Source organism: Musa acuminata, chromosome BXJ2-4 (genome assembly GCF_036884655.1).
Source record: "Musa acuminata AAA Group cultivar baxijiao chromosome BXJ2-4, Cavendish_Baxijiao_AAA, whole genome shotgun sequence".
NCBI classification, from domain to species: Eukaryota; Viridiplantae; Streptophyta; class Magnoliopsida; order Zingiberales; family Musaceae; genus Musa; species Musa acuminata.
The window spans coordinates 2,536,790-2,555,367 of NC_088341.1; the positions used below are offsets into that span (position 1 = coordinate 2,536,790).

Genomic DNA, 18,578 nt, shown 5'->3' on the forward strand with positions numbered 1-18,578 from the left:
AGCCTGAGCAGGATGTTAATGTGCCTTGGTCGCCATTCTGATCCGTGTTGACCAAGTGCTATCAAGTTAAAAGAGGCGCGAGGCGTCATCTGAGGTAGCTGACGTCAACCCCAGTCTTATCGTCATTATTACCCTTATCATATTCCACCCCCGAAGGAAGCTATGCGTCGGTTGTTGCAAAGAAAGGGGGGTCCGAGGCATGGCTTCACCTTTATGAGATTATCCCTGCCGGGCGGTTGCTAGGGGTGTGGGAATCATTGAGTTTAGTAACCAAGGAGGGTTGGGCGTGCAGTGTTGGTCTCGGGCAGTATGCAGCCGAAGAGCACGACTTAGGCGGGTAGGCCGCGCAGAGGTTGTGGTCTCGGGCGTCATGAGGTCGAGGAGCACGGCTCAGGCGGGCAAGCCGCGCAGAGGCGGTGGTCTCGGGCAACATACGACTCAGGCGGGTAGGCCACGCAGAGGTGATGGTCTCGGGCAACATGCAACTAAGGAGCACGACTCAGGCGGGCAGGCCGCGCAGAGGTGATGGTCTCGGGCAACATATAGCCAAGGAGCACGACTCAGGCGGGCAGGCCGCGCAGAGGTTGTAGTCTCGGGCAACATACAGCCGAGGAGCACGACTCAGGCGGGCAGGCCGCGCAGAGGTTGTAGTCTCGGGCAATATGCAGCCGAGGAGCACGACTCAGGCGGGCAGGCCGCGCAGAGGTTGTAGTCTCGGGCAATATGCAGCCGAGGAGCACGACTCAAGCGGGCAAGCCGCGCAAAGGTGGCGGTCTCAGGCAACATGCAGCCGAGGAGCACGACTCAGGCGGGCAGGCCGCGCAGAGGTAGTGGTCTCGGGCAACATGCAACCGAGGAGCACGACTCAGGCGAACATGCCGCGTAGAGGTTGTTGTCTCGGGCAACACACAACCGAGGAGCACGACTCAGGCGGGCAGGCCACGCAGAGGTGGTGGTCTCGGGTGACATGAGGCCGAGGAGCACGCAGAGGAGATGGTCTCGGGCAACACGCAACCGAGAAGCACGACTTAGGTGGGCAGGCCACGCAGAGGTGGTGGTCTCGGGCAACATGCAGCCGAGGAGCACGACTCAGGCGGGCAGGCCGCGCAGAGGTGGTGGTCTCGGGCAACACGCAGTTGAGGAGCATGACTCAAGCAGGCAGGCCGCGCAGAGGTGGTGGTCTCGGGCAAAACGCTGCCGAGGAGCATAACTCAAGCGGGCAGGCCGCGCAGAGGAGATGGTCTCGGGCAACACGCAGCCGAGGAGCACGACTCAAGCGGGCAGGCCGCGCAGAGGTGGTGGTCTCGAGCGACATGAGGCCGAGGAGCACGGCTTAGGCGGGTAGGCCGCGCAAAGGTGATGGTCTCGGGTAATACGCAACCGAGGAGCATGACTCAGGCGGGCAGGCCGCGCAAAGGTGGTGATCTCAGGCAACATGCAATCGAGGAGCACGACTCAGGTAAGCAGGCCGCGCAGAGGTGGTGGTCTCGGGGAACATGCAGCCGAGGAGCACGACTCAGGCGGGCAGGCCGCGTAGAGGTGGTGTTTGACCTGCCTGATGCGATGTGCTTTGCGGGAAGGGCACCGACTGTCGCCCACTCCCCAGGGTGCTAGTGGGATCCTCCTTAATTTCGTTCTTACAAAAAAACCTCTTAAGATTCTGCACGTTTCATGTTCTTGGCAGGGGGTGCTAGTCATAGGTGCCCAGCAAGCCAATCACGTGAGTGATGGCACGTGTGACTTATACAGAATCTTTTTGCTTATTATATTTTGGCATATATCACTTTATAACTATTGCATATATGCATATATATTGTGATGTCCTTGGATTTGTGCAATGGAAATTGGATCGTGATTAGATCATAATAATGAGATCGATTCACCTTTAAACACAGATCCTAAATAATCCCGGTCACAGGTTACACGAGAGGGACATCGTGATAACCGGATAGACTGGTGTGCTATATACCCATCCATATGATGGATGCAGCTGGTCTCATAGCTACTCGTGTAGGGACACTAGGGATACAGTACATGTGCTCATTGGAGAATGAGTTCACTGATTGATCCGCTTATGGAATGTTGGATGTTTGATGATGCCTTATTATCAGACAACGATTCCGTAGTCCTAGTGGTGTATCTGGTCCTTAGACTTGAGACACCAAGAATGTCCTGTTTGAGTGCTCCACTCTCTGATACCAGACTTATAGATTTGGTTGTCCCAGATCTAGTACAGCTGGTCATTGGGAGTGGTAGTCGACCTTACGAGGGCTATTGAGTGTCGATAGATGATCATCCATTCTCGACATCATGAGAGGAATATCCCATGTGTTCTTGCTCAGACAAATCCCTAGCCAGGGTCATTCGGGTTGAGAGAGAAAGGTTTCTCCGGGAGAATCCGATTAGAGTGAGACTCGAGTAGAAACCATATGGGTCAGACAACACCATGTTCGATATATGGTCTCTAGGATATTAGATGGATGAGGGACTATAGGTACACGGTAACTGAGGACAGACATGTCAAATGGATTGGATTCCCCTATATCATCTGGGGACTACGACGTAGTGGCCTAGTACATCCGTAGTCGATGAGTTGAGTGAATTATTACAGAGATAATAATTCACTGAGTTATAAGGAGTTCTGATAGGAATGACTCACGGCCAGCTCGATATTGAGCATAGAGGGTCACACACATATGGTAGGCATTGCGATGAGTAGAGGTTCGGATATGAGATATCCAACGGAGCCCTGAATTATTGGATCCCATGGACGAGATCCAATAAGAGCCCATGAGAGATTATTGGATAGAGATTCAGTAATCTAAAAGGCTTGGGTTATTGGATGCAGATCCAATACCCACTAAGGGAGGATCCATTAGAGTTTGACAGGGGACCTCTATAAATAGGAGGAATTCAGAGCCTCATAGGCTAGAACCTTTGCTTGCCTCTCCTATTCTCCTACCCCTCTCCACCTCAGAGTAGGCCTGGAGTTTTGAAGAGCAACGTCGCAGCCCTACTGTGTGGATCACCGCTAGAGAGGAGGACGCTTGACCTCCTTCACCCTCTCCTAAAGATCTATGAGGAAACAGGGATATACGATCTCCCTAGGTAACACAATCTACTCTATACGTAGTTTTAAGTTTCGCGGATTTTGCGCACCAATCTTCGCACGACGACGAACATCTCTTTGGGAATCGGGGATTTTTGTTTTCTTGTTCTTCCGCTGCGCATGTGATGTCGCCCCCAAGATTTCCCAACGGGGGGTGGCCTTCCTGTGCGCTCGGCTTGATCCTTGAGTTGATTACACTATTGGTGTCAAACTGTTACCTCCCCAAGGGACATGACACCTCAACGCCTGCGGGTCAGGGCCGGTCCGACCTGCGCCTCGGTGCGGAAGACTGTTGCCTGTGAGGTGGCTCCGGCCTGAACCTTTTGGGCTCTTTCCGTCTCCCGACTACCCAGGCCTCCACCGCGATGTACTGGTTAGCCGCTGGAGCATCTCCGGTACCGCGATGGGGGGTCGCTCCACGAGGGACCAGAAAAACCTGGAAGGTCACAGGCCTATCATAAACGCCTGCATTAACAGAGAGGGGTGAGCGTCCGACAACCCCCGAATTTATGTTGTAAAGCGATTCACAAAATGGGAGAGGGGCTCGTCCTCCTTTTGGTTGAGTCCGAGGAGTAGCGCGATGGATGACTTTGGCCGGGTATAGGCCAAGAAGCTAAACTCAAAGTCTTTGGCGAGCTGATCAAAGGAGGCAATCGTCCCGGTCTTCAGGCCGCAATACCACGCACGGGTTGGCCCTTCAGAGTCGTGGGAAACGCCCTACACATCAAAGCGTCAGAGGTTCCATACAACGCCATTTGGGTACGGAAGGCGACCACGTGGTCCGCTGGGTTGGTGGTGCCGTCATATGAGTCCAGAGAGGGGAGCCGGAAGTTCGGGGGAATTGTTTGATCTTGTATTTCGGGTGTGAACGGGGATCCCTGGGGTGTGTCAGCCCCGAGATCTCCCTTCGACCTGCGAACTTCCTCCCGCACTTCGTCGAGTCGCTGACTAACAAAACGTAGTTAGGCTCGTAGGGAGTCCGTTGAATCCGAAGACAACGCCTCAGGTTCTGGGTGGCCCCTTGGGTTTGTCGTTACTCGGTTCCCGAGTGGGGCCGATCGGGCCCGAGGCGAAGTAGGGAGCTGAGGAGGTGGCGTGTAAGCCCGAGCGGGCAGCTCCTGTTGCCGCAGTGGTTGGACCGTAGGCGGGTGTGTCGGATGAGAGACGAGCGGGATGATGGTTTGTACCATACCTGGAAGAGCTCGGACTTGATGAGCGAGGTCCTGAAAGGCTTCGGACGACACGGGCGACGGGCCATCTGCGGCGTCGTCGGGCGGCGACAGGCCCGGGTCATTAAATATCCGCCAATAGCGCTCTGAAGTCGTGGCGGGGGGCTCATCTCGAGGTTCTCCACGTGGGGGGTGTTCCCCCGGATCTCCGATCGGGTGTGACCCCTCAGCTGCGAGCTCGTCTAAGCCACTTGGGTGATCCCCTGACATTTGGGCTCTCCTTCTAGCGCCAAAATGTTGGTGTAAACAACTTTAAGCCGTGGCCTCGGGGCCGACGTAGCTTGGTTCGGGTCCGGATAATGGGGGATCTCCCTGGGACGACCCCTGAGACTACTGAGGTGGTCGACTACGGTGGTCCGATCAGGGCGGGATCGTCGTTTCCTTCGGGAGGGAGCTGTTAGGATCGAGAGCACTAAGAGGGGGGGGGGGTGAATTAGTGCAGCGGAAATCTTTCAGCGATTAAAAACGAAAGCTGCGTTCGTTCGATAAAAACTATTTTAATGCAAAAGACAATTCTAAGATTACTTATGATTAAGTGCAGTTTATGTCCAAACACAGTTTGCGTCTAAGCGCAATTTATACAGTTTGCGTCTAAATGCAGATTGCGTCTAAGCGCAGTTTGCATCTAAGCGCAGTTTGCGTCTAAGCTCAGATTGCGTTTAAGCGCAGTTTGCGTCTAAGCGCAGTTTACGTCTAAACTCAGATTGCGTCTAAGCGCAGTTTGCGTCTAAGCGCAGATTACGTTTAAGCGCAGTTTGCGTCTGAGCGCAGTTTACGTCTAAGATCAGATTGCGTCTGAGCGCAGTGCAGTTTGCGTCTAAACGCAGTTTTACGTCTAAACACAGTTTTACGTCTAAACGTAGTTTTACGTCTAAACGTAGTTTTACGTCTAAACGCAGTTTTACGTTTAAAAGTAGTTTACGTCCAAAACACAGTTTTACGTCTAAGCAGAATCAAGACGTAAACGTAAACTGCAAAGAAACTTGTTCGCAGAAATCAGTTTGCAGTTATAAACAGAATCAAGACGTAAACGTAAACTGTAAAGAAACTCGTTCGCAGAAATCAGTTTGCAGTTATAAACAGAATCAAGACGTAAACGTAAACTGCAAAGAAACTCGTTCGTAAAAGCGCAGAAGACAATTTACAGTTATAAATATAATCAAAACGTAAGTGTAAACCGTAATGTAGAGATCGTACGAAAACACCGATTTACGTCTGGATGCAGATTTGAAAAGAACAGAACTTAGAAACTTGTTCGTAAAAGCGCAGAGAGCAGTAGCTATGTAGGAGGTTTGCAGTAATGATAAAGTGCTCAAAATGAAAGCAAACCAGAGATTTAGAGTGTTTCGGTCAGTCTTGACCTACTCCACTTTTGGCTTCCTCCACCGACGTCAACTAGAAGCCTTCCTTCAATAGGCGAAGGCCAACTACCCTCTTACAGATTCACTCCTTTTGACGGGCTTAGGAGACAACCCTTACAGAAGTTTTCTCTCCTCTCTTTACAACTCAAACTTGAAGAATAGAAAGAGGAGAACTAGCAGTTTTGAGCTCTAAGAAACACAGAAAGATAGCAAGATTTCGAGTGTGTGTTCTGTGCTTTCAGTGCTGAATGGGTGGGGTATTTATAGGCCCCAACCCAGTTCAAATTTGGAGCTTAAAACGATCAAATCCCGGAATTCCGAGATCAGGCGGTTGCACCTCCTGACTGGAGAGGTTGCACCGCCTGGCAGAGCTCGAAGACTGAGCCCAGGCGGTGCCACCTCTTGACTGAGGCGGTTGCACCTCTCTGCCAGAGCTCGAAGACCGAGCTCAGGCGGTGCCACCTCTCTGTCAGGGAGGTTGCACCGCCCAGTCTTGCTCGAAGACTGAGCTCAGGCGGTGCCACCTCCTGGCTGGGGAGGTTGCACCGCCCAGTCTCGCTGGGAGGCTTAGCCTAGGCGGTGCCACCTCCTGGCTGGGGCGGTGCCACCTCTTTCACTATTTCAGCTCACTTGGTTTGGCTCCAAACTTGGCCCAAACCAGTCCGAACTTGGGCCTAATTGGCCCCTACTTGGGTTATAGGATTAACACATAATCCTAACCCTAATTAATGTGCTAACTATGATTTTAAAGACATTTTCTAAGCTATTACAAAGTCCGCAAGTCAAGACTTCTTCTGACGAGCTTCCGGCAAACTTCCGGCGGTCTTCCGATGAACTCTCGGAAACCATTCTGCGGACTCCCGGCAAGCTCCTAGACTTCACGATTTGTTCTTAGCGAGTTCCAACGAGCTTCTTCGGCAAGCTCCGATCTTTCTCGGCGAGCTCCGCGAACTCCCAACGAACCTTCTGGCGAGCTTCCGAAAAACCCTTCGGCAAGCTCCCAACTCATTCTCGGCTAGTTCCGGTAGCATTCCCGACGAACCTTCGGACTTCCGTCGAACTCGCAACAAATCCTTCGCGCTTGACTCCGACACTTTGTTTCGCTTTATGTCTTCATCGTTATCATAGTTAATCCTGCACAATTAAAACAAAACTTCGATCGAGACAATTAATCCTAAGCAATTAACCAAGTTGTCCGGCATGTCATTGGTCCCTCGACGCTTCGTCTGATTCTTCGGCGCATCGTCCTCTCCTGCGGCCTATTGCCCAATCGGCCAGTTGACTCCGCAACTCCGATATCCTTGGCACAATAACCGCTCTTCTTGGCCCGATGCCCGAGTCCACGGCCCGAAGCCTTCTGTCGATACGTCGACCGATCCACCGGCCCGACGTCCAATCTTCTGACATGTTCCTCCGGTACAACATGATGTTCCTGCTTTAATTGTCTCATCCTGATCAAAGCATCCTGCGTCACTCAAAACACATATTAAATCATAAACATATATCAAGTAGTTTCATCATCAAAATACGAGATTCAACAGGAGCTCCTCGCCTGGATGAGTGGTGAGAGGCGCTCCGTCTTCGCACCTGCACACAGGTCGGGTCGGGAGACTCGACTTGACCCCTCCGACGATCAAGTTAGTAGATAGTCTTAGGGGGTTTTAGTTATTTTTCCTCCTCCTCACTTTCCTTGGAGCACGAGGGTTTTTATAGTGAAGGTTACCATTGCCTGATGTGCCCGCTTGCAGGGAGCAGGATCGTACTCCTGGTAATGTCTGACATCGACGTTGGCGTGGCGTGAAAGACCAAGCCTGAGCAGGATGTTAATGTACCTCGGTCGCCGTTCCGGTCTGTGTTGACCAGGTGCTATCAGGTTAACAGAGGTGCAAGGCATCATCTGGGGCAACTGACGTCAACCCGAGTCTTATCGTCATTATTCCTCCTCCTCATTCACTGTGTTATTTTCGGTACCGACCCATTTAATTTCGTGAGAGTTCATTCAAATAAATATTAAATATTTATTTTGGGTTTGATATGATTTTTTGATATCTGGATAATCTATCGAGCATGAGAATTAACGAAATTAAATCTATGAACCTTATCCATTGTTAACGCTGCTTGCATTTGTATGGTTAGATTGTCTACCAATGGAAAACCAAAAAGAAGGTTGAGTTTGTAAATGGGTGAATTCCTAGAAAAACCTTAGATTTTTTTTTCATTGATGCATCTTTTTATTATTTTTATTAGTGTTTCAATTTTTTTTAATTCGAAAACACCCTCGATATGATAGGCTAAAAAGATTTCTGACCGATGTTAGATCGGTCCATAGGAAAAAAAGGGGACCTCATAACGCTGGCAAAGTCGAAAGTCTTCTTCATCGTGATGTCGTGAGCGGTGACGAAACCAATCCTTATCGAGGACGCCACTTGCAAAGCTCAGAAAGCAACAACTTGATTCCATTGGCCGGCATGGTTTCTTATCTTTGCTGCTTGCTTCTACATGTCCGGTCACTCTCTTTTCCTGCCACTCATCGGTATATAGTGATCGTTAGGAGGAGCAACCTACTGATAGCATATAAGATTTTCTCAATTATATGAGGAAATCTTTCTATTTTGTTAAGGGAAATCCTCTAATCTGTTGAGGGAAATCCTCCCTCTGATAAATAGGAGAGACACATTTAATAGCTTCTTCACTTGCCATAGCACCTCCAAATGAATTATGGAGAAGGAATGGGCGACGGGGGGCGACGGGAGCTGCAACAAGAAGCACATAATTCTCGTCCATGGCGCTTGCCATGGAGCATGGTCTTGGCACAAGGTGACGACCCAGTTGAGGTCCGCTGGGTACCAGGTTACGGTGCCCGACCTTGCGGCCTCCGGCGTCGACGAGCGGCGGTTCCAGGACCTGCGATCGTTCATCCACTACTCCCAGCCGCTCCTGGACATATTGGCCTGCCTCCCCCCTGGTGAGAGGGTCATTCTGGTAGGCCACAGCCTCGGAGGCCTCAACATAGCTCTGGCTATGGACAGGTTCCCTGAGAAGATCGCCGCCGCCGTCTTCGTCACCGCCTTGATGCCGGATTCAGTCAACCCGCCCTCCTACGTCATGGACAAGGTATCGCTGTTCGAATTCTGATGCACATTTCAGACCTGTTCTTATAATTTTATTGACTGGCGTGCTTTCCTGTACAGCTTAAAAAGGAAAAAACCATGTTATTTTGGAGCGACACACAATTTGGCTTGGTCGGGGACGAAGATAAAGGTCCCGTTTCCTTGCTATTGGGCCCCAAATTCTTATCCAAGCTTTACACACGTAGCCCACCCGAGGTACGTATGCATGCACAACCATTCATCTTCTGCGAGTCATGCTACTGTCAGGGCTGAACAACAGTTGTGAAACCATGAAATGGTTTTTAAGGATCTGACGCTGGCGAGGACCCTCATGAGGCCTTCTTCCTTCTTCCTTGAAGACCTCGGGTCCATGCCTCCCTTCTCCGAGTCGGGTTACGGATCGGTCGAGAAGGTCTACGTCGTGTGCGCTCAGGATGAGATCGCCAGCGAAGGGTTTCAGCGCTGGATGATCGAGAACAACCCAGTGAAAGAGGTGAGAGAGCTGGAGGACGCTGACCATATGCCCATGTTCTCAACCCCGAAGCAGCTGTTTCAGTGCCTCTCGGATGTTGCCGATGCCTATGCTTGATCCTCCCGGGTTTTACTATTACAAGCCACCGAATACTGTGGCCATAGTAAAGAAGATGAATTGTACGTGCGTTGCTGCTATGATCGATTCATTAATATGTTAATAAAAAATATTAAAATATCAAAAATAATAAAAATAATGAATTTAAAACTAATTTATCTAACTATAAAGTCAATAGTAATATAATAATATTAATATTTATATATTTTTAGAATATAAAATTTAAAAGTATTTAAGATACATAGAAATAAATTTGAAAGGCCTATATGATCAGTATTTTTTTAATTTTTAAGTTTTAAAAAATAGTTTATTTACTAATTTTGACACTTAAAAAGTTAAATTTATACAGAAAATATCAGAAAAAACATAAATAGATGGATAACTCCTAGTATCACATTTTTTTGTTTGACTTTTTTTTCTCCATGTTTGACTTTCGTGTACGATACACCTGACTTTGGAATACAACATTTGACTGTGATAAAAAAAAAAAAGTATAATACATTGTTTTTAGGGTCAAACTGAAAACAGTGTATTGCATATAAGAACTAATCCAAACATTCTAATTTATTTTTTATAAAAGCTATGAATTGAACTAAGATGGATATCAATCACCTTTTCTCAAATTTATTTATTTATTTTTATTTATTTAGAACCTGAACAATTTATTATTTTTATAATTTAAAAAAAAAATTTCATAAAAAATATGATAGATTCATATAATATTTTTTAATATTCGAACTTCTAAATAGATGGACAACCTATGGTAAAAGTTTGGCCCAAAAAAATTAAGCCTTGATATCCTATTCACTATTTTTGTGATCAAACAAAAAGTAGTGTCTCGTATAGAAGGACTATTCATTATTTTTATATTTTTCTAATTTATTCAGAATCTAAACATTTTATATTTTTTATTTTTTTATTTCCACCAAAATATATTCGATCCATGTAATATTTTTTTCAAATTTAACCTTTTAAATAGATGAACAATTTATGATAAAAATTTGATCCAAAAATATTAAGCCTTGATATATGATGTATTATTTTTAGTATCAAACCAAATATAATGTATTGTATACAAGGACTTGTCTAAATGCTCTATAATTTTTTCAAAGCTTTGAATTAGACCTTGATGGATATCTATCACTATTTTTATATTTTAAACTTTTTTTGATATTTTTTATTTATTCAAATTCTGAACCGTCTATGATTTTTCTATTTTCTCTAAATTTATTTCATTTCTACCAAAACATGATCAATCCATATAATATTTTTTAACATTTGAACTTCTAAATAGACGAATAATAAATAATAAAATTTTTGTCCAAAAAAATAAAATAACCAATATATTATGTTTTGGGTTAAATAGAAAAAGTGTACTGCATACAGTTGAAATACTATAAAATCTTTATAAAGCTTTAAATTGGATCCAAATGGATATTGAACAGTATATGGTTTCCTTATTTTCTCCATATTTTTTGTTTTTCACAAAAATATGGTGCATGTAATGTTTTTTAATATTTAAATTTTAAATAAATAAAAAAACTATGGTAATCATTTGATCTAAAAAAATTAAGCCATGATACTTGATATAATATTTTTTTGCGTCAAACCAAAAGTAGTGTATTGCAAATAAAGACCAGTCGAAATGCTTAGAAATTTTTAGAAAAGTATTACATTAGTCCAAGATAGACATCTATCATATTTTTTATAATTTAATTTATTTATATTTATTTGATTTATTCATAACCTGAATAGTTTATGATTTTACTATTTTCTCCAAATTTTTTTTATTTTCATCAAAATATGTTAGATATATGTAATGGTTTTTGACATTTGAGCTTCCAAATAGATAAACAACTTATGGTAAAAATTTAGTCTAATACATTATTTTTGGGGTCGTACAAAAAATAATGTACCATATACAAGAACCAGTCCAACTACTCTAAAATTTTTATAAAAGCTTTGAATTAGACCAGATGGACATATATCACTCTTTTTCTATTTCAGATATTTTTTTGATATTTTTTATTCATTATTTGAATAATGTGTGATTTTCTTATTTTCTCTATGTTTATTTGGTTTTACCAAACATGATGCATCCATGTAATATCTTTTAATATTTAAATTTCTAAACAGATGGATAACTTATGATAAAAATTTATTCTAAAAAAGTTAACCCTGATATTCAATATATTATTTTTAGGGTAAAACAAAAAAAAGAAGAAGAGAGAAGATAATAATTTTAAGGAGAGAGAAGATAATAGATTTTAAGTCACTTTTGTTATTTTAAAATTTTAAGATTCTGTTAAAAAAAAAATTATATGTTTTGTTAGGAGTCATGGAAATCCAACTTGCCTGACTACTGGATACCAGAGGATTGTGTCACTTTCTCTTGTTCTCACTCTAGGCTAGACCTGAGGTGAAGCCTACAAGTCCAACTTGCTTTACTGTGCAGATTGGCTTGCTTGCTGTGCTTGTAGGTGCTTATGTTGACCTTATTATGGCTTGGTGACTACTATTTTGTAATTATTGAAACGTTCTTCTAGGCCTGACCTTTTTTTTTAATTAAAAATAATTTAAAACACAAAAGAATCATAATTTTATTTCAAAATTTTGACCAAGACGCCATTTTATAAAATGGATTTATTTCTATACATGTAATAGCATAAAAAATAAAATTGTTGTCCCGATTGTTTCATCGATTAATACATAAGTGTTTGTTATTTCTCAACCCTATTATTCATTTATAAAAAGAAAAAGATAAATATATAAAATATCTACAAAATAATAAACATTTAATTTTCATTGTCATAATACTTATATTTAATTTATTATCATGTTCATACTCATGAACTACAATGTTTTTTTTGTAGTGGTGCTAAAAAATACTATATAATTGCTGTAGAGGTTAAGCTGCCTTTTCATGTTCTTATTTTTAAACTACTAAAAATGTCAATTTTAAACTTCATCAAGGATAAGTTAGTAGTTTATATTATATTTCAAACTTTGTTAATCAATTATGATTTCTTTTATAAGCTTATAGAATTTTACTACCAGTGGCAAAAACAATATAATTTGTCTATAATTTTTTTTTTCATATTCCTTTTAAACTAATAAGGATATCAATTTGAAGTCAGACAAAGGATTATAAGTTAGTTTGTATCTTATTTTGAATCTTTATTTCTCAGTTATTGTGTTGTTATATGGAGTTATAATATTTTTATAATGATATTATATTATAACTAAGCCGATTCAATCGATCCAATGTAGACGACAGAACCCTCTCTCTCTCTCTCTCTTTATAACTAAGTCTCAGCTCACAATCTCTTACTGCTCCTGACCCTCTATGACAACTTGTCATAAACATTATTGTTTTTCCCAGATCATGGCCTTATGTAGACCCTCTCAATATGTTAAGTCAAATTGATTTGTTCCCATCAAACTTTAATTTAACTTGTTTAATACCATGTAATGAATTTGTTGTAAACAACTTTATTAAACTTATTATTGGTGAGTATATAATGAACAGTAGGATGAGATGTCATACAGTTGGAACCACCTGGGCGGCGTCTTCTTCATCGTGATACTGTGAGCGGTTACGAAACCAGTCCTCGTCCATTGCGCCCCTTGGATGCACCTATTGGCTGCCATGGCTTCTTATATTTTCTGGCGTTACGTTCGTCATATATTTCGGGTCCATGCCTCAGCTCACTATCTTTTATTTCTCCGTCCCAACTTGTCTTATTCATTATTTCTTTTCCCTGATCATGGCCTTACATAGACCCTCTCGATGTTAATCCAAATTGAATTATTCCCATCTTACTTTAATTTAACTTGTTTTATACCATGCAATGCAATGCAATGAACTTGTCGCTATGAATGTAAACAACTTTAATGCTCTAACTTATATTGCTGAGTACATAATGAACATTAGGAGGAGCTGCAACAAGAAGCACATAATTCTCGTCCATGGCGCTTGCCATGGAGCATGGTCTTGGTACAAGGTGACGACCCTGTTGAGGTCCGCTGGGTACCAGGTTACGGTGCCGGACCTCGCGGCCTCCGGCGTCGACGAGCGGCGGTTGGAAGACCTGCGAACGTTCACCGACTACTCCCAGCCGCTCCTGGACATATTGGCCTGCCTCCCACCTGGTGAGAGGGTCATTCTGGTAGGCCACAGCCTCGGAGGCCTCAACATAGCGCTGGCTATGGACAGGTTCCCCGAGAAGATCGCCGCCGCGGTCTTCGTCACCGCCTTCATGCCCGATTCCGTCAACCCGCCCTCCTACGTCATGGACAAGGTATTGCTGTTCGAATTCTGATGCACATTTCAGACCTGTTATTATAATTTCATGAATACCATACTAAGTTCCACCGTCTGTAACTCGAATTAGGAACGCGTCGACTGGCTTGCTTTCCTGTACGACTACCTTACATATTAAGTTCCACTCTCTGTAACTCGAATTAGTGACGTAATGACTGGCTTGCTTTCCTGTACAGCATAAAGAGGAGAAACCCATGTTAAATTGGGGCGACACACAATTTGGCTTGTCCGGGGACGAAGATAAAGGTCCCGCTTCCGTGCTATTTGGCACCGAGTTCTTGTCCAAGCTTTACACACGTAGCCCACCCGAGGTACGTATGCATGCACAGCCACTGTTCATCTTCTGCGAGTCATTCTACTGCTAGGGCTGAACAACAGTTGTGCAACCATGAAATGCTTGGAAGGACCTGACGCTGGCGAGGACCCTTGTGAGGCCTTCGTCTGCGTTCCTTGAAGACCGCGCGTCCATGCCTCCCTTCTCCCCGTCGGGATACGGATCGGTGGAGAAGATCTACGTGGTGTGCGCTCAGGATGAGATCATCAGGGAAGGGTTTCAGCGCTGGATGATCGAGAACAACCCAGTGAAAGAGGTGAGAGTGCTGGAGGATGCCGACCATATGCCCATGTTCTCAACCCCGAAGCAGCTGTTTCAGTGCCTCTCGGATGTTGCCGATGCCTATGCTTGATCCTCCCGGGTTTTACGAATACTGTGGCCATAGTAAAGAAGATAGTTGGACGTGTGTTACTGCTATGATCGATGCATCAAGGTTTGCTATCAAATCATGGACAGCTGAGAAGACAAGAAAACAAATAGGTTCTGTCAAAATTAGGTTGTAATGCATAGTGTCGTAGATATTTCTCCCCGCCAACTCTGATCACATTGCGTGAATCTCCTAATTAAAATAAATAAATAAATTTCTCGTTTCAATATTTAAAAATTCTCACCAGAGTTTTAACTTTTTAAAATAATAAAAGTAACCCTCCGATAATTATTATCTATTTTTCTTTAAAATACTCCTATTAAAAACTGTTATATTCTTTTCCTAAATTTTTAATAAACCAACCCATATAATTAAACCGATTCAAACAATCTAAAACTTTAACCGGTTCAAATAAATTATACTAAATAATTTACTAATATTTATTCATTTAATTTATTAAAATAATAATAATAAAAATATTTCTATATTTTTAGAAAAATCATTTAATTTGTTGAGGAAAATTCTCCCTCTAATAAATAGGAGAGAGACATGTTAGTAGTTTCTTTACTTGTCATAGCTACTTGCCATAGCACCTCCAAATGAATTATGGAGAAGGAACGGGCGACGGGAGCTGCAACAAGAAGCACATAATTATCGTCCATGGCGCTTGCCATGGAGCATGGTCTTGGCACAAGGTGACGACCCAGTTGAGGTCCGATGGGTACCAGGTTACGGTGCCCGACCTTGCGGCCTCCGGCGTCGACGAGCGGCGGTTTCAGGACCTGCGATCGTTCATCCACTACTCCCAGCCGCTCCTGGACATATTGGCCTGCCTCCCCCCTGGTGAGAGGGTCATTCTGGTAGGCCACAGCCTCGGAGGCCTCAACATAGCTCTGGCTATGGACAGGTTCCCCGAGAAGATCGCCGCCGCGGTCTTCGTCACCGCCTTCATGCCGGATTCCGTCAACCCGCCCTCCTACGTCATCGACAAGGTATCGCTGTTCGAATTCTGATGCACATTTCAGACCTGTTCTTATAATTTCATGAATACCATACTAAGTTCCACCGTCTGTGACTCGAATTAGGAACGCGTTGACTGGCTTGCTTTCCTGTACAGCATAAAGAGGAGAAACCCATGTTAAATTGGGGCGACACACAATTTGGCTTGTACGGGGACAAAGACGAAGGTCCCGCTTCCATGCTATTTGGCGCCGAGTTCTTATCCAAGCTTTACACACGTAGCCCACCCGAGGTACGTATGCATGCACAACCACTATTCATCTTCTGCGACTCATTCTACTGCTAGGGCTGAACGACAGTTGTGCAACCATGAAATGCTTGGAAGGATCTGACGCTGGCGAGGACCCTTGTGAGGCCTTCTTCCGTGTTCCTCGAAGACCTCGCGTCCATGCCTCCCTTCTCCCCGTCGAGATACGGATCGGTGGAGAAGATCTACGTGGTGTGCGCTCAGGATGAGATCATCAGGGAAGGTTTTCAGCGGTGGATGATCGAGAACAACCCAGTGAAAGAAGTGAGAGTGCTGGAGGACGCCGACCACATGCCCATGTTCTCAACCCCGAAGCAGCTGTTTCAGTGCCTCTCGGATGTTGCCGATGCCTGCGCTTGATCCTCCGAATAACGTGGTCATAATAAAGTAGATTTGTAGTTGTATTTGCGTTGCAGCTATGATTGATGCATCATGGTTTGCTATCAGAGCAATGGTGTAGCTGTTTGATATATCAAATGACACCCAACAAGACAAGAGAAACATAATGGGTTTTGTCGATATTAGGCTGTAATGCCGAGTGTTATAGACATTTTTGCGTAGCCAACCTTTGTCACCTTGTTCAGATTACCTGATTCTCCTAATCTATTTAATGTGGACTCTGTTGCCTGACTGCTTGAGACCTGAGGGTTGTACGCTCTTCTCGTGTTCTCATGTGAAACGTAGCTGCAAATTGCAGATTGGCCTCGCTCGCTTTGCCTCTAGGAGACTATATTAACTATGACTAGGTGACTGCTATTTCGTAATTAATGGGGACGTTCTTCTATTCAGCTTTGCAAACTCCAATTTCGCTTATCATGCATGCATTCCACCACGTGACTTTATGTAACTTCCTTTGCTCCAAATAGAAATTGAAGTCCCATAACAAATGAGAAATAATTGGATCCATCCAGAATGAACATTTCCTTACAGGCGTGTGAGATAGTACCCAAGATGGACAATTGCTTTGTAATAATTGGACTGAACTCAGATAAGACCCACGGAGACTTGATGCGCGGAAGAGGAATCAGCGATATCAATTTAGGTAGGTAAAGACTTCCTCAGTTGTTGGAAGGTTAACAGTAAAATAATAAAATAATAAAATTATCATAGTTAATATCACTCCTTCCGGTCACATCATATAACTTTTGAATCGTTCTTGTTTTTCTTATAATTGAAATTCTTAAATAATGTACCTAACCAATCTAAGTGATGATTCAGGTGAAACCACTTCGGTACTTACTTGAATTATATCATCCTCTTCTAAAATTATAACTTTTTTATGTTGTCCGTTATTTTTTCGGTTTCAAATTTATTATTCATCAAACTTAACATCTCTTCACATCACAACTTTATTTGTAATAGGATTTAGAGTTTCTAACAATTGAAATTATTATATTTTTGACATTTATCCTCAATTTTTATTTTTTTTCGTTGGTATCTTAGCAAATACAATACTTTCAAAAATTCTCAAATGATCAACTCTTGGTTTTTATAAGCGTCATACTTATTCTGGTATAAGAAACTTGTTAAGCAAATAAACTATACAAGCAATAACATCTCCCTAAAATTCTTTAAAAAATCTTCTTTCCTTTAATATGTATCGGATCATATTAAGCATAGTCCTATTTTTTCGATATCATTTTGTTAAGGTGTATACAACATGGTGAATTAATATAAAATTTTATTATTTCTATAAAAAAAATAAATTTATTTAATATATATTCACTATCCCTATTTATTTTTAAATATTTAATCTTATAACTAATTTATCTTTCTACTAAATTCTTAAAATCTTTGAATTTACTTTTAAAAAAATTTCTTTAAGAAATTCTTATTCTGGTATAAGAAACTTGTTAAGCAAATAAACTATACAAGCAATAACATCTCCCTAAAATTCTTTAAAAAATCTTCTTTCCTTTAATATGTATCGGATCATATTAAGCATAGTCCTATTTTTTCGATATCATTTTGTTAAGGTGTATACAACATGGTGAATTAATATAAAATTTTATTATTTCTATAAAAAAAATAAATTTATTTAATATATATTCACTATCCCTATTTATTTTTAAATATTTAATCTTATAACTAATTTATCTTTCTACTAAATTCTTAAAATCTTTGAATTTACTTTTAAAAAAATTTCTTTACATATAAACTCAAGTTTTTCTACGTGAAGAGGTAAGAAAATACTTACTTCCTCAAGTAATACTAGACTAATAAATCCATAAATATTTGAATGCACTAAAACGAGTTTAAAGACTTTTTTTTTCCTTGCTCGTAACACATACTCTCATATATTATATTTGATGAATGATCAATTCTTAGTAATCCTATCATCATATTATACTTTTTTAGAAGTTTCATAGTCGCAATATTTAAGTGAGCATATCTAAGATGTTATAATATAGAATTATCCTAAATATTAGTTTTAAAATAATTTAATTGATAAAAAAATACATAAATATAGATGAAATATTTTATTTATTATCATTTTTATATGTAAAATTAATGTTTTATTCTTGTCACAAATTGAAAGAGTCATATTTCTCATCATAACTTTTTCAAGTAATTACCCCGATCTTAGAATATTATTTTTCATATCAAGAACATAACAAATATCTGAAATGTATACTTCTTTATCATTATTAAGTCTAAAAAAAAATTTACCTCTACCGCTTACTAGTTTTTGAGACGGTTCACTAAATGTAATGTTGCAAGAATAACTTATATCTATTTAAAAAAATAATTCTTTGATACCACACATGTAATTTGAAGTTTCTATATATCTATATTATGTTATACATTTATTTTCTTTCAAATTATTATAAGTCATTAGTAAAACTTGATTTTTATTCTTCTTTTTTTAATAAAATTTATATATCACC

The 18,578-nt window shown here is 42.0% G+C and overlaps 3 protein-coding genes across 3 annotated transcripts; all 3 read left to right on the plus strand.

Annotated features, from left to right (window-relative positions):
• The first annotated feature begins 8,274 nt into the window (after positions 1–8,274).
• Positions 8,275–9,467, plus strand: LOC135609466 (methylesterase 3-like). Its single transcript, XM_065102772.1, has 3 exons — positions 8,275–8,813; positions 8,891–9,025; positions 9,117–9,467. The coding sequence occupies exons 1-3, from the start codon at positions 8,418–8,420 to the stop codon at positions 9,396–9,398; spliced, it is 813 nt and encodes a 270-aa protein (XP_064958844.1). The 5' UTR covers positions 8,275–8,417; the 3' UTR covers positions 9,399–9,467.
• A 3,806-nt stretch (positions 9,468–13,273) lies between these two features.
• On the plus strand, positions 13,274–14,431 carry LOC135609312 (salicylic acid-binding protein 2-like). The gene is made up of 3 exons (XM_065102421.1): positions 13,274–13,699; positions 13,899–14,033; positions 14,127–14,431. Exons 1-3 carry the CDS (start codon positions 13,274–13,276, stop codon positions 14,406–14,408), a joined length of 843 nt encoding a protein of 280 aa, XP_064958493.1. The 3' UTR covers positions 14,409–14,431.
• A 591-nt stretch (positions 14,432–15,022) lies between these two features.
• Positions 15,023–16,391, plus strand: LOC103980201 (salicylic acid-binding protein 2-like). Its single transcript, XM_009396516.3, has 3 exons — positions 15,023–15,415; positions 15,541–15,675; positions 15,769–16,391. The coding sequence occupies exons 1-3, from the start codon at positions 15,023–15,025 to the stop codon at positions 16,048–16,050; spliced, it is 810 nt and encodes a 269-aa protein (XP_009394791.3). The 3' UTR covers positions 16,051–16,391.
• The last annotated feature ends 2,187 nt before the right edge of the window (positions 16,392–18,578 follow it).

What these genes read in the sequence shown, in the direction of transcription:
- LOC135609466 (XM_065102772.1), top strand. Translation starts at nt 8,418, where the DNA reads ATGGAGAAGGAATGGGCGACGGGGGGCGACGGGAGCTGCAACAAGAAG. An exon ending in CCTCCTACGTCATGGACAAG is followed by an intron (nt 8,814 to 8,890) that starts GTATCGCTGTTC and finishes TTTCCTGTACAG; the next exon opens with CTTAAAAAGGAAAAAACCAT. An exon ending in ACACACGTAGCCCACCCGAG is followed by an intron (nt 9,026 to 9,116) that starts GTACGTATGCAT and finishes ATGGTTTTTAAG; the next exon opens with GATCTGACGCTGGCGAGGAC.
- LOC135609312 (XM_065102421.1), top strand. Translation starts at nt 13,274, where the DNA reads ATGAATGTAAACAACTTTAATGCTCTAACTTATATTGCTGAGTACATA. An exon ending in CCTCCTACGTCATGGACAAG is followed by an intron (nt 13,700 to 13,898) that starts GTATTGCTGTTC and finishes TTTCCTGTACAG; the next exon opens with CATAAAGAGGAGAAACCCAT. An exon ending in ACACACGTAGCCCACCCGAG is followed by an intron (nt 14,034 to 14,126) that starts GTACGTATGCAT and finishes AATGCTTGGAAG; the next exon opens with GACCTGACGCTGGCGAGGAC.
- LOC103980201 (XM_009396516.3), top strand. Translation starts at nt 15,023, where the DNA reads ATGAATTATGGAGAAGGAACGGGCGACGGGAGCTGCAACAAGAAGCAC. An exon ending in CCTCCTACGTCATCGACAAG is followed by an intron (nt 15,416 to 15,540) that starts GTATCGCTGTTC and finishes TTTCCTGTACAG; the next exon opens with CATAAAGAGGAGAAACCCAT. An exon ending in ACACACGTAGCCCACCCGAG is followed by an intron (nt 15,676 to 15,768) that starts GTACGTATGCAT and finishes AATGCTTGGAAG; the next exon opens with GATCTGACGCTGGCGAGGAC.